Source organism: Corvus cornix, chromosome 4A, assembly GCF_000738735.6.
Source record: "Corvus cornix cornix isolate S_Up_H32 chromosome 4A, ASM73873v5, whole genome shotgun sequence".
In the NCBI taxonomy this organism is placed as follows: Eukaryota; Metazoa; Chordata; class Aves; order Passeriformes; family Corvidae; genus Corvus; species Corvus cornix.
The window spans coordinates 10,361,714-10,376,837 of record NC_047058.1 but is presented as its reverse complement, the minus strand read 5'-3'; the positions used below and the strand labels follow the sequence as shown (position 1 = coordinate 10,376,837).

Here is a 15,124-nt window from a genome sequence, read left to right as displayed (position 1 = left end):
CACTCTTGCTAGAGTTCAGTGGCAGTAAAACATTTTCCATGTCAATAAAGTGTTACTTTTAAAGACATACTTAGGGGAAAAAAACCTTAAAAGCAAAGATTTAAGCTAATTCAAAGCCCGTAACTGCAGTAACTCCCTATGCTCTGCAACTCCTATTTCTTTGATATTGCTCTCCAGAAGTCTGCCACATGCATTTCCTCGGGATTTCAAGGGGATATTATTATAATTTTTTTCTTAACAGCAACATTTTCAGTGTTTCATCTAGGCCCTGAGACACATGAAAGCGTCTTTTCATTATTGCAGCCTTACTGCAGATATAAATAGAACTGGCCTTTGCTTTGTCAATAATGCTGGCTTTTTTTTTTCCTTCATTTGGATATGTTTATGCAAAAGTATGCTTTTGAGCCGCAAACACCACAGCCAAGGGTGCAGGCAGCTCCCTTCTGTGTCAGCAGAGCCAGCAGCTCTCGTGCCAAGGACTCACTTCACTTGGCCTGTTACTAATCGGCACCTAAATACATGTTGCTTCTGGGTAGCAACACACTCATTTGAAAAGAAGATGCCAATTCCATCAGTCCACAATTTTAACACTGTCTTTCATTGTAATTCTCCTAGTTTTGATATGTGATTGGCTCCAGCAGTGAAATAAAAAATCAGCCAGAGTGTGCAGTAGCATCCAAAAGCGTGGCCAGTCAGGGCTGGGTGAGTGATACAGGCATGGGAAGGAGGCAAGCTTGCCTCTCAGTTGCAGCTATTTCTTCAATCCATCCAACAACCAAAAAATCCAGCAACTACAAATGTGGCTCCAGCTGAGCCAGACTAGGTGCCTTGGTTTCACTTTTGCACATCCCAAATCACCTAGCAAACCCCAGCACATCTTGGACAATTCCTTGACACTGATTAAATTTAGCTCTAAAATATGAAGCCTTCTCCCAGTGATCGAATTCCCTTCCCCCTCTGCAGACATCTGTCTCACACTTCTGCTAGAAGTGACACTGTGTCACCTCCTCCACTACTGAGTAGGGGTGAAGCTGTTGTGTTTGAAGGAAGCAACATTTCTCCTCTGTAGCTGAAGTATGTTACAGGGATGTCCTTTACCTATTTTAGAAAGTTTAGCTTTTCCTCCCACCTCCTCCACAACCTGCAGGTCTTCTTCAAAATGCCTCCTTGTGCACCCCATTGGGATATTTTATAAAAAATTACTAAAATGGTTCTTAACTTCTTATGACAGGCACAAGGAAGTGATTTCCCAGCAGTCAAGCTCATATTGTTCTCTTATAGGTGAGGGTTGTTGATCATCCAGTCACAAGCCAATTTTACCCAAATAAATTTTATTTTTAAAATCCATAAGATATTCTCTGTTTTATACTTTAAAAATTTTTAGATTATATTGATGTTAATTTTTTTACCTCTGCCTTCAAAACTAAGAGTGATAAACAAAGTGTAGCAAAATAAAAAAGCATGTGGAGCATCCTGAGCACAGCACACACATAAAGATGGGCAGTTACATCAATAAAGGTCCTAAAGCAGCAGACTTAACACTCTCCTCTGCTGCACCGGCCCTATGACTACATTATAGCTCCTTTACAAGGGAGATTTAAAGCCCTTAAGTCAGACAGATGCTGCTGATACAAAACACAAAGGTCCATACTAAAATCAGTGCAGGTATTTAATCTGAATAATAATGCTGCCTTTATACAGACGCACACCTCACTTTGTAGAGATGCACACCTCACTGGAATGAACTTGGGCAGTTAAGTGTGAACTGTAGCTTCATTATCATCACTCATTGCTTTTCTTCCACGTGTGCAATTAGCTCTTCTGCAGCAGCTAATGAATCCAGGAGCTTATGAACCATTAAAAAGCAAGTTACTAAACAGGAATGAAAAAACTGCCAAGAGACTGCCTTGGTACCGCTGCTGCTGCCTGGCTTGGGCCCCACTGAGATCCACTGGGTTTAGGCAGTTGCTTGCTTGAACTTCTAATATGGCAAATTGCAATGGAGTGACACCACTGTGTTACTTGTTTGGATATGGCTTTGATTTGATGCCTTTCCACTCCCTCCCAAGCCTGATGTTGAATCACCCCTGGCACAGCTGCCTCTGGAGGGGAGTAAGGACACTGGTGGGAGCCCCCAGCCCAATTCCAGTCCTGGAGCACATGGAGGCTAGCCTAATGATGATGCTACATAAGAACATGATAAATATCATTAGTAAGGTCCCTCTGCCTGAGATTTCCAAGCTCTTTATTGAGAAGGTAAAAATAGGTCTCATGAAGGCCAGAGGGCACCATTAGTCCCCTTTCCCCAGTGAGGGCATGAAAGCAGAGATGTCATTTACTGAAGGTCATAGGGCAGAGTCTAATAGATCAATGTCACAGCTTTTAGCCACAGATAACTTGTGATGCCAGCAATTTACTTACCTATATGGACAGAAAAATCAATCCCATCATTACATGAACCTCTTGCTTTTATTACATTCTCGGCAGAAGAAAGTAGGGCAGGGCATTTCTCTTCTAGCAAGGCCAACCCCCAAGTCTACCAAATCCTACCCATGGTTTATGAATTTGTGGAATGCCACAGAAGAGCAAGGTTCAAGCACGCACATGTAAACTAGTCTGTATGTTTGTAGGAACACAAATCTTTGAGAGGGTATGCACACGTAAAAAAATGGTGACTAATAATATTTTGCAGCCAAGCATGTGATGGGAGACATTGTCATGTTGGTTTCTTGCTCAAATGATTACTTATCCTTTAGAAATGGCATTTTTCTTTCCCACTTGGGGCAAATGAAGCCCAGAGAGTGGAAGGATCAGGCCCACAAACCCCTGGGCTGCTGCTTTTCTCAAGAATCCTCTATGTCAACATGAAGACAACCCCTCCATGGGGCTGAGAGATGGGGAGTCCAGCAAGGGGCTGGTGGAGGTGGTGATGGTGGAGAAGAACAGTCCACAGCAGCGCTGTCCACCCAAAGAGCTGGGGAAACAGCCTAATAAAACCCCTCCAGGCTTCAGCATCATTAATTTTTCCACACCTGACATACACAGTGGCCCGATTACAAAAGAAAGTGTCTTACAGAAATAATACAATATTGTAGGAGTTGTGTTTTGAGACTTTCTCCCTGTGTATCATGGTCCTTTTGAAAGTGTGACCTTTGGCATCAGGTGGACGATGTGCTGTAGCTGCTTTAACAGGCACCTTTTCTGCAGCGAGCTCTGCTCACACAAACAGACAAGCAGAGAGTCGCTCCGGCTGCAACCAGACGTCGCTGACATGTCAGTAACAGTCTGAGCAGCAGAATGTAAATCAAGATTTTAAGACGTCCTTTCCTGGCACAACACTGAACTTCAGACTATATTCATCTCCTTGCTTTATTGCTGCCATCCATTCCTCCTTGTTGCAATGCTGATTGGGAAATTAAAATGAAAGTCTTTACCAGAGACAAGCTGCCTTTGTAAATCCTCTGTGACTCAGGGACAGAGCCAGCGCTCGGGCAGCGCTCACCCTGAGGAAGCAGTGCCAGGGGGGGTTGACAGGGGCTGGGTGGCACATGCCAGGGATCTGGACAGCTGTGCTGGGCGAGCCTGTCTGTCTGTCTGTCTGCCTGGGGAGCAGGAGCAGCACACACTTGAGCTGGCTGGAGGGAGGCTTACGTCAGCCTTCAGGCTAAGGGGCATCTTTCCAGCAGTGACATATTCAGCAGAGTTATCTTGTCTGGGCAACTGAGCAGCACAACCAGCCCTGCTCTGGATTTGGCCTGTAATAAATTAACAGAGAATGGCATTTCCAGCACATGATCTGAACACTGTCAGGTCTAATGAGTTTTCAGCTCCAGACAGAAAAGGCCAATATACAGGCAATGATGGAGAAATCCCAGCAGACTGCAAGAGGGGATGTTTCATATTCACATCATTAGAGTTTCTAAACCTTCATGTATTTTCTAATTATGCAAAAGTAACAGTAGCAGTGCTGTGAGTAATTTATCAGCACCCATGTATTTTAAATGAATCCCTAATAAGCATGTACTAATGTGACGCAGCAGCATTGCATAAAGTAGGAGAGACTTGAAAAACCAGGGTCCTCGCTGTCTTGAGCAATGTCATTATCATTATCATAGAGCTGCTCTCCAAAAAGTAGAGCATTCAAACAGCAAGTGATTTTCCCCCCAGGCACTCTCTGCTTTGCCTCTGTGGTACAGACACAGTTACAGCATTAACCCACTGTGAGCTGCTGTGCTCGGCTTCCCACAGGCTGCAGCCCCTCTGTGTCCAGCTTCCCAGAGGTTGCAGCCCCTCTGTGTCCAGCTTCCCATGGGCTGCAGCCCCTCTGTGTCCAGCTTCCCACGGGCTGCAGCCCCTCTCACTACCTGGCCCCCAGGACCCACAGCCCTGCTCTTACAGAGGGTGACTGCTGGGTGGTATGGAGACAGAGGTGAGCTGGAAAGCCTAAACCACAAACACAAGAGCTGATAGACAAATGCCATCCGTTATTGAAGATCATGGAGAGATTTATTCAAATATTTGTTATTAAGTGTTGACTGAAAGCTCTGCTAAATCCTGGCTTGCTTGCTGAAATTAGTAAAATGATTCAGCCACCTTAAGCCCAGCACCATTCAAATGCTTCCCTTCCAAGGAGTGCATGATGGATGAGCTGTTAATTTTAGTTCCTGTAAGGATACATTTTCCTCTCCAATCTATAGGCCTAAAGACATTAGATCACTTCATGGGAACCCATTTCTTTTGCAATTATGTCACATTTGATTTCCTGTTGCCTTTAAAACTGCCTGTTGGCCATGTGGCAGAAAGGAGGTTCAAGAGATTAAACGAACCCCACAAGCAGACCATCTATCATCCATGCAATGAAGAGGCTCTGATCTCTCTGCACACATACCTTCACCTTTTAATATTTGTACATGCTCCCACCTATATCAAACAGGGAAGAGAGAGAAAATATATGGGTGAATAAAATTTTCAGAGCTTCTGTGTTGAAAAACAGTTAAACTACAGTACTTTTTATGATTAACCACTGCCACTTTGCGTATCTCAGATCTATACAACTCATCTTTGAAACTATCACTTTTCTATGTTCTACTCTTTAAAGCCCATAAATACAATCACACTTCAATATTTTTGTCAGAAATTTGTTATGATGACTGTGTTGTTTTGCTTGATGTCAAGAACACAGAAGGCTCCAAACTGCTAATCATAGTTTTATCCAAAGGCAAAAGCAAAGCATTTGTATGACTGCTGTGCTAGAAAAAAGTCCTTCATCTTCACTAGCAAAATAAATTTTGAAATTAAAAATCAAAGAGTTTAACTACAGATGAAACCCTTAGCGCTGTCTGCACAGAGTTCACAATGGTGTTTCTAATAGGCTCTAATGATGATCTCAATATCGTTTGATTGCACAGAATACATAAAAATCGTACAGCAGCTATGGGTGTATAACCCAAGGCTTCTCCTTACCTAAACTGCTTGCTGGTAGAATTTATTTCCCTCTCGTCTTTACACAAGCTTATCATCAGAGGAAAGCAATGAGCTCTTTAACTTATAATGGGGTGTAACACACTGGTGCTTCTGAATGCATTACGATCATAAATTCCTCACTCTCTCCTGAGGCTCTGGGATGGAGGTCCTCCTTGGCTGCCCGACTGGCACTGGCCTCGTCTGCTACAGTCAGAGGCACCTGAATGGGGAATCCTCTCTGCAAGCTGCCAGCTGGGAGTGACAAGTGGCACTTGGCTCTTTCGAGCCAGGAGGGATCCATTGGTGCCACCACAGCCCCTCCTCACACAGCCCAACACAAGGCTCTACTGAACAGGAGGGGAGGTCTGAGTTATCCCATGTGCTTTTAGCCAAAGGTATTTCAAATCCTTTTGATGGGTTAAAGTAATGTTTTCTTTAAATTTCAAAAGAATCTGGATTTCATCTGTTCTTTCACTGTTTTTTTTCAGATAAATGTTCATTTTCTGCTTTGGTGCTAATCTGCCTGGTGTCTTTTCTTTGTTTTTGAACAAATTGTTTTCTATATCACCTTTAGTTTTACCAGCTAAGCAACTTGGTACTTAAGTTTCTTTTCAAGAGATACCTCACCAGTCCCCTTCTCACTTACAGCTTTTTCTGGTAGCTGTTTGCATGTCCTCAGTATGGGCAACCAGAAATGCAAAGCCTCTTGCCAGTGCATCTCATGCTTTTCTATCTGCTTCTGCTGAACTATTCTGATCTGATGAAACCAAGAGACCAAAATGAGGAACATCTTAAAGGCCATCCTTAGCATGACTTTCTGTGTCTTAAAAACTGTGGGTTTATATGTATTTTATGTATAGACAAAGTCCAGAAAGGCCTCATGTCTGAACCTGGTTTGCAAAAAATCCCTTTTTCAGGAAACTGATGAATCAACTGTAAGAGCTGGAATAACCATCATGCCCAAAGGATCTTTGGCCTTTCTACTGAAATTCCTAACAGACCTGACAATTGGTGACATTTCCAGGATAAAAAATCAGGAACTGACTTCAGGGCAGCGAATCATTCCACCTGAGGCATGGGAGAGCCACGGGGTAGCTGAGTTGTTTGGTTGGGGACATCCTTAAACTTTTGCTGAGAAATATACAAAAAAAAAATTTCTGCAATAAAATAACATTCTTTTGAAACCTTCTTTTCTCCTTAATTTAGTTAACAGTGATTAACTACAAAAGTTCTCAGTGAAATGTACTAGCAGGTCAGCTGTGTTTGCCAATGATCAAACATACACTTGGCAAGTTATTTTGCAGAAGCCTCGTAACAGAGATCTCAGCTATCCATTAAAAGAAGCCACCATAAATTCAAGGGCAATTTATATTTCTAAATGTCTATAAACATGTTCTGCTTCTACTGAAGTTCAAATACAGCCAAGTTTAGACAAGAATCACTAATTGGTTGTAAAAGTCATGCCTTTTGAATATATGCATATTGGAGGTGAAATGTATTAGAGTGTGGTATTATACTTAGGTTCAGTGCTAAATTTGGATTAAATGGCATTATATTGATTTGATAAGCTGCTCAGATATGCTGAAACTTTAATTGAATGTATTAGATGTTAACTCTAACAGATACACCCTTAAAAGTAATAGCTTAGGGATTTGAAACTTCTTTTTCATACAGGCCTTCACCACTGTTCAAGAAAGAGAACACTTCATTTTGGAGTCCTTAATCTGAGACCATGTGTTAATAAATATCTCAGGAGAGGTCCTTTCTTTCCCTTTTCAATATGGATGAGTGCCCTTTGAAAGCCAAAAGGGAATTGATGTAATCTATTGATTGCCATTTAAATGCCTTTATAAGCTAATTAGTGCAAAATGTAAGATGTTTCTGAGCAGAAGCAAACAACAACCAGGAGAATATCAGAAGGTTCCTCTGAATCTTAGATATACTGGGAGGACAAATGCCCTTGTGCAGAGAATCACCAACAAATGAGGAGTGTAAATAGCGTCTACTGTGAAACCGTTACAACATACCAGCTCTGGTTGGAATTGTGAGAGACGCGTTGGAATTGTGAGAGCAGTGTTGGCACTGTGACAGCAGTGTTGGGACTGTGAGAGCAGTGTCAGCCCAACAGCAGTCGCCGTGCAAGCATCAAGCAGCAATGGTGAATCCCACTTAACCTCCAGAGCTGGGAGAGCGTCTGCCCAGGAGACACTGCGATGTTTAGGGAAACTGCCAAGGCTGGAAAATAGGTCACGAGCTGCAGTCTGCCCAGGTCTGAAGTGGCTCAAAGTCATTACCATCTGTTCATCTGAATTGAGAGGCTCATATCAGTCCAGTTTCAGGTATTGCCCTTCAAAAGTGATCCTGTCTAGAAATGGGGTTGGCAGAAGGGAGCCATGGCTTGGAGGTTCTAAAGGAGCTCCTTCTAGCACATGTAGACAAGATGGCAGGGATCTGAAGCTCGCTTATATATCATCCCTTTTTGATGCATCAGGAGGCAATTGTTCCTTTCTGCTGTCAGTCTGGCACCTTCCACTGGCCAACAGCAGTCATTAAGATCAGTATCTGATTAGTATCTTTGAGAAACATTTTAGCCTTACTGCTCTAGAAAGAGATATACCCATACAAACTTCTTAATGGGATCTTGGAGAGACTGTCCTGAACCTCCTGTGTGAAGCCATGGCCCAACTATAGAGCCAAGTTACTCCTTTCTCACTGAGTAAATGATCGTGAGCCACTCAGCTAACTGCTGTTTAAACTAGCTAAATGCTGGGGGAAAATGGGTGGAGGAGGACATTCCCCTTACACAGGACATAAGCATCACCCTGTACTCAGGAGAACTCATGGCTTTTTCCAACTCAGAGCACTGTCACTGTCACTGACGCTCCGGTAGCAGAGTGAAAAGAGCTGTCAAGGGAGAACAAGTCCCCTAAAACACAGAGAGGTGCAATCTGTGCTGCAGGACCTTGGAAAGCTTGAGTCCTCTAAGTTATTTCAAGTTTCAGCCACCTTTACCATCTCATTAAGTAACTAACAAACACTGTACAATGAAGTATTTATGTGAACATACACATTTAATCTAAGGCAAAACTTTTGCCCTTTTCAAACCAACTGAAGAAGACTCTAATCACAACACTTTCATGGCTGCATCACTCTATTCAAATTAATTACTCTGCAAAAGTTAATACAACTGAAATTATGTTGTGTGCCTTGAGAATGCCAAAGAGAAAGAAGCACCACTTAGGACTCATTCTTCTTCCCACTTGGCCCATCCAGCCTTGCTCCACACTGCTGGGGCTCTACTCTCATCCATCCCCAGCTGACTCCTGTCCTGGCCTGATGGAGCTGGCAGTTCCTGACAGATCAGCTCATTTACAACCCTGCTTTTCCCAGCACTAGCAGAGAGACACAGCTCATCTCAAGACTATTAGCAGCACAACAAAGCATTCATACATTTACCAGACTTTGTATCCTTGCACATGAAACACTCATTCCTTTGATCTTTCTGTGAGAAGAGGTTTCCTTGTTGTGTCAAACTATTAACAAAATGAAGGAACATCCCCATACAATCCCTCTTTCTATATGAACTATAACAAGATAGTTAAAAGAAGGTATTTTTCTCCCGAAGATCAGTATAGTGACTATAAACAGCACCAATATTTCTAAACAAGTTGTGCTGCTTCTTTTGACAGGTTAACTCATTTTTGCTGTAAAGATAGTACTGCCTTGGGTTGATAATTAAACAGCATAAAAATTTTTATACACTAATGTCAGCCTTACAAGGTCAGTGTTTATCTCACAGGATTTTAACACAAACAGAAGCTGCTGTAATGTACCTGCTACCACAGTTAAGAACACTGATTATCTCTTTTAATATAAAGACATTACAGGTAGAGTGCAAAAGCTTTATAAAATACCTTTGCATTCCCTTTCAGGTTTACTTCAGATGTCTATGTACATGTATGTGTGTGTGTGGTCATGTATTAAAATTCTAAGTAAATTCAAGGAGCCCTATTTCTCCAAGGGGCCCTCAGTATTTCATCAGCCTACAGCAGCAAGATTTTTTTTGTCTCCTGCTTGCACCTGGCCAGTATGTGTAACAGGCAGTAATTAATCCTGCAGTACTGACCACTCTTCTACACACAAAAAAAAAAAGTTGGTTTGAATGGCATCTGATTGGCACTGCTGAGAGAGAACCAAGAGCTCCCTGAAAGCCTGAGCATTCCAGTTCACCCTTGGAAAGATTAGAAATAAGAGCTTTTCAGGAAGATGTTTTCAGAGACATAAAAGTGGTCTGAGGCCATATTTAGAATTCCTAATGCCTCTCACCAAACTCTCTGCAGTTCAGCTTGTGGCTTGGCAAGAGGAGAAAGAAAGGATGATCTTAAATAAAGGCATGCACTTGCCCCTACCCTCAAATGTTGCAAACCCTGCATCTCCCTAACCAAGGTGAAAAACAACCAGAGTTCTGGGGTACAAAATTTTTACCCCTGACTGTCAGATACAGGCACAGCCAGATGCTGGTGAGCAGTGAAGACAAAACAACAATGGCAGCAATCAATGCTTCACCAGGAATGAGCAGCAACACAGGCCTCCCATCCCCCCTTCATTCTGGCAAGAGAACACCGATGCGGGATGGCATTACCAGCTGCCAGCTGGGCATGCACAGCAAGTAGGTCAAGAGCATCACTCCTTGCAAGAGTTTTTTCTGTTAAATATTGTGCCAACAACTGCATTATTGCTCATCAGACCGAGGCTCTGAAACTGGTGTCACAAAACCCTTCCCGTGAGAGTAGAGGTCGGGTTTTCCATCTTGAGATGTTTCAGGTTAAGCAAAACCATCCATTTTTGATAAAATGCTTTTTTGATATTAAAATCTGCACTCAGGCCTGTCCTGATTGCACAAAACAGCTTTCACCAGGACAGCTGTTACATCTGGGTAAAACCAAACAACTGAAACCCATAAATTAGGCACTTGAAGGAGATTTAACAGACTTACTCTAAAGAATTCTTTGGTTGAGCCTGAATCCAAAGTGCCATAGGCTATTTCAGTTTGTTTAGCCAAGTCCTCTGCACTCTCTATGGGTGAAACCATCCTTTCCACCGTAAGGAAGGCAGCAAGATTAGCAGTGTAGGAAGAGATAATGATGAGAGTGAAGAACCACCAGACTCCTCCGACAATTCGCCCTGAGAGAGATCTATGGAAAAACACACATCATTAAATTGTTTTGAGACAATCCTTGGTTTTTTCTTTCTTCACTGAAGAAAAATTCACATGCACAACCCTTTTGTCTAATCTTCCAGGTATCTGTGAACAGGTGGACTGTGAGCCAGCTCCCAATAACCTTCCTCAGGAGTGAAAAATCAGTGTACACATGGTCTTACCTAGTGCAACTCTTTTTGTAGTCTTTCAGTGAAAACAAGAACAGTAAATTAAGACATAATTCATTTGAGGAGAGTGTTCCAGTTTGGCCAAATTTAGAAATATATCCTCTGAGAGAAGGCACAACCACCCCTCAAGCTCTCATGACTTCCACAAATCCTTTGTTGGAGAAGACTTTTGCCAGAAGATTTTTGTTGTCTCTGTGTGCCCAGCCTTTCCCTGTGCTGGACATGCTGGGATATGCCAGCATCATGTCCCTTTGCTCAGCTTGGAGGACACAAATGCACCTTTTACTGCATCCACTCCCAAAATGTAACACTCAGTAAACTGCAAAAAGGAATATGAGTAAACATGCAAAAGAATGCACCAAAAAAGATCCAGTATCCTTCTCTCATCACAACCTAGCAGGAATTACAAACTGAATCTGCATATTGAAGTGAGAAGAGAGGCTGGTTTGGTTTATGTTTTATGTTAATTAAAATTTGCATGTTGCACTGTTCCAAGTCAAGCATATCCCTGCTTTATAAGCACCAGAGCAACAGAGAAAGAAACAGAAAAAAATTGTGTTTAGTTTTTGTTGTGGTCTTTGGTTTTTGTTTTTTTAAAGGGATTCCATAAGGACTTAAGAAAAATCCTATTTACAAACATGTAATTACAAAAAAGCCTAATGGTCAGAAGGTCTGGATTCTGTCAGTAAGAACTCTTGATGCTTTACAGCAATTGAACATCAGCCTCAAATTATTTATCTGGGCTGAAGGATGGCAGTGACACATCACTCAGCTGGGTGGGGAATTTCATTGCCATGTACATTGCTTGTTCTTCAAATACAGCAGGTTGACCAAGAATCATTTCAAGTGCTGAGACAAACCTATTTCATGTTTTCTCTTAACTCTACTGATACCAATGGAGGAAGAATCAATCCCAGACACATCTGTGGAACCTGAGTGCTGTAGTCCTCAGTTTGTGTGAAGAGAAGAAATAGAAAGCAAGAACACTCTTACCTGTTTATCTGTTTCCTTCAAGCCCCTCAGTGCCATCCCCAGACAGTGGGTACAAGTTGTCCTACCAACAGATGGAGATAGGCAAAAAGCAAAAGTCTTGTGACGTGCCCCCACCCCACCCACACAGGGGGGTTTGCTGGTAAACTGCCCAGTCTTGGCGAGAGCCTGAGCCATTAAAAAAACGCCATTAAATTATTAAGAAAAAAAAAAAGAAAGAAAAAAAAATACCCATCCAACATTAAAGAATATAGCAAAGAAAAAAATCACGAGCACAATAAAAACAGAGAGCTCAGTCTGGAATATGTGAGAGGAATGTGGAGAAAGGTGAAGCACCACAGTCCTCCACTCTGCTTTGCCCAAGGAGCAGAAGCAGCAGCTCCCACTGAGAGGACAGATGCAGGCAGGTTCCTCAAGAGTAGGCACACATCCACCAGATCACCTATAAGTGGAAGAGGCCTCCTTGCCTTTCTTGAGGGCCTCCCAAGAGGATAAAAGGCTTCCAAGTTTTAGCTTGGGCTGTGCAGCTGCTGTGCTCATTAACACAAGGCTATTGTGAGGCTGCAAAGGGAATTTGCAGCAATATAAATACAGAATAATGCCTTAAGGAATCTCTCTACCTTATTCTACATTCTTTGTAGGTATCATGTGTCTTGGGAATTTACGGATGGCTGAAGCCAGCTTCCTTAACATCCCTCTTATGTGGGCTGACACAATTTTATCCAACTACAAATCAGTGCCTGCTGAACTTATCACATAAGGCTTCCTTTGGAGCCAGCAGAGAAAAAGAGAAGAGACTGACACCTTCAGAAAGAGATTTATCTCACTTGCTGTAGTGTGGGATAAATCTAAAGGTGTCCATCTGTCTCATGACTTTGGAGGGAACCAAGATGCCTCACCAAAAACACAGTCTACTGCTTTCAGATGCCTGTGTCAGGTGAAATTCATCCTCCTTTTGCTCCTTTCTTTACTACATACTTTCCATCTTCAGAGAAGACCTGGAGTTGAACTTCTCCCTGCAGTGATGTGGACAATTTCAGAGCCAGACTGAGGAGGGGTTTGGCTAGCAGGTGCAGCAGATTAAACATCTACTTGCCTACAGCAGGACAAGCTGTCTGGAGTTTCCAGGTTCCCATGGCCCTCCTGCTTTAAAGTAGGTCTTGAAATAGGAAGATGAAAAAAGGACTTGCCAGGGTGTTCTGATAAATTCAGTGGAAGCACTGGGAATAAAATAGTATGTGTTCATCTCCCTTATAGTTTCCCATAGGAAATGTCTTACTTGCATTGGTAGCTGCCCCTTCTGTTAGTAGGACAGATGGGTTGCTAGGATGGAGATGTGCAGAAGACAAGCATTTTCCAAACCAGTGAAAGCTCAAGCTCCCATTACTGCAACAATAAAAGGTTTGTGCCAGGCTGCATGTTCAGACAGCATCCTACACACTCAGAAAGGTAAAAATACCTTGGCCCAGAGGTCTGGCAACCTGCATGAACCAAGTCAGACAGCTACAGGACAAAGTCCACCTGAGAGGCAGGAGAAGATGGGCACCAGGGGATCCCTTGATGAAAAAGGCACTTCCCCAAGGGTCCTACATTCAAGAGAGGGGTCTTGCTAGATGGGAACCAGGGCTGTTCTCAGAAGAGTCGAGGTCACTTCAAAGAAAACTGGATGTCACTAGAGTTGTTTCTCCCAGTCTTCCACTGAGCACAGAAAGAAGGATTAAACAGCAGCTACTATGGAGCGGTCTGGGCTGACATAGCTGTCACTTGGTGTCACAGGATGGGGCAAGAGAAAAATTAAATAAACCACAAAGTTGACACTGAAGGAAAGACAGACAGACAGAGAGTTGAAGAACAAGAACATGGTCAAGCATAGCCTGGCAGCCTCCTTGACCAAAGAACCCCAGATTCCCCCCGTCCATCTGCTGAAACGAAGACTCCTTATACCCACTGCAGGGGCTGGTCTAGAGGGATGCAGGAGAAAAAGGGTTAGTCTACTGGGCTGGTAATCAGAGAGTGCCTGTTTGGTTTATGCTGTGAACCACAGAAATGTTTTTCTATTACTCAGATAATAATTATAAAAAACTCAATCACAGCCTTTAATACCAGCACCACTTTTTCTGATGTAAGCCATACCTGCCCACATGTGCAATGATGTAATTAAAAACAAACAATTAATTCTTTAGCTTAACATAGTTTTCCAAATCACCTCAATAAATAGATACTTTGTATGACATTATTTTAAAGTGAATTAGAGCGCTAACAAATGAGACGAGCAACACAGATCTGGAACAACAGAATTATAACTCCATTATCAAAACAAAGTCAGACGGTGTTTTCAAAAGCAAGAAAACAGGAAGAGTGCATACCTTGAGAGGAAATTTAAAAGGAAGCATGGAGTCAAATGAGAGCAAATTAGTAACGAGAGAAAAAAAAGACAAACTAAACATTCAAATTCACAGTCAGTTTCCAAGAGAATAATACATATAATACATTCAAACAAAACCTCATTTATCAAAATAGCTTGGATTTTGTTTCTGCTCATGGCCATAAAAGATATTTGATTTCCTATATTACAGATATATAATAAGATTCTCACACTACTCCATTTTTAATTGGGCTGTTTGGATCGATATAAGACAGTTGTTATGCTGACAAATAACCCTGAACAACTCTCCTAGTGTGGAGCCCCTTGATATCCTGAGCACCCCTCAGCTGGTACCCCCAAGCTCTGGGCCCAGCCTTTTGCTCGCGCACCCAGACAGCCCTTGGCCTCGGAGACACAGCAGGCAGGAACAGCATCTGAAGCACTGGCTTGAGATGCTCCATCATAGGAATGGCAGTGGGAGTTTCAGGAACGTCAGGTTACCCTCTCATTGCTAGTGTGAAAGTCCCACAAAGTCATTCCCATAGCCTTTAATAGGAGTCTCTTGAGTCTTCTGCTGTAAAAACAGGGACCTAGAGATACACCCTCTCAATGACCAACTTCTTGAGACAGCTTTTAATAACCCCCTGTCTTTTTCCATCAGCAATTAATTAATCTAGCCTCTTTGTTCTACATGAATAAAGAGCAAAATGAAAATACATGCTCTCATAGAGATTTCAAAGATACTTTTTCTCAGAACAGTATTACAAATTTTGACTGTGTTTTTTTCTAATTCCATTTGCTGTACACATCTTACATAAAAGCAAGTTTAATAATCTACTTTTGATCCCTCAAAAGTGAATTTTCAATTTAGCTCACTATGCAGAAAACACAGCAGCCTTTGATAGCAGAACAAAACTG

The 15,124-nt window shown here is 42.4% G+C and overlaps 1 protein-coding gene across 6 annotated transcripts in view; it reads right to left on the bottom strand.

Annotated features, from left to right (window-relative positions):
• GRIA3 (glutamate ionotropic receptor AMPA type subunit 3) overlaps nucleotides 1-15,124 on the bottom strand; it is a 149,629-nt gene that overhangs the window by 25,970 nt on the left and 108,535 nt on the right. For all 6 annotated transcript variants that reach the window (XR_005604668.1, XM_039571838.1, XM_039571839.1 and 3 more), the window contains exon 12: nucleotides 10,460-10,658. Coding sequence is in view for 5 of the 6 variants with exons in the window: in XM_039571838.1 (XP_039427772.1) it covers nucleotides 10,460-10,658 (199 nt within the window). In the remaining variant the exon portion in view is untranslated. The remainder of the gene's footprint in view (nucleotides 1-10,459; nucleotides 10,659-15,124) is intronic.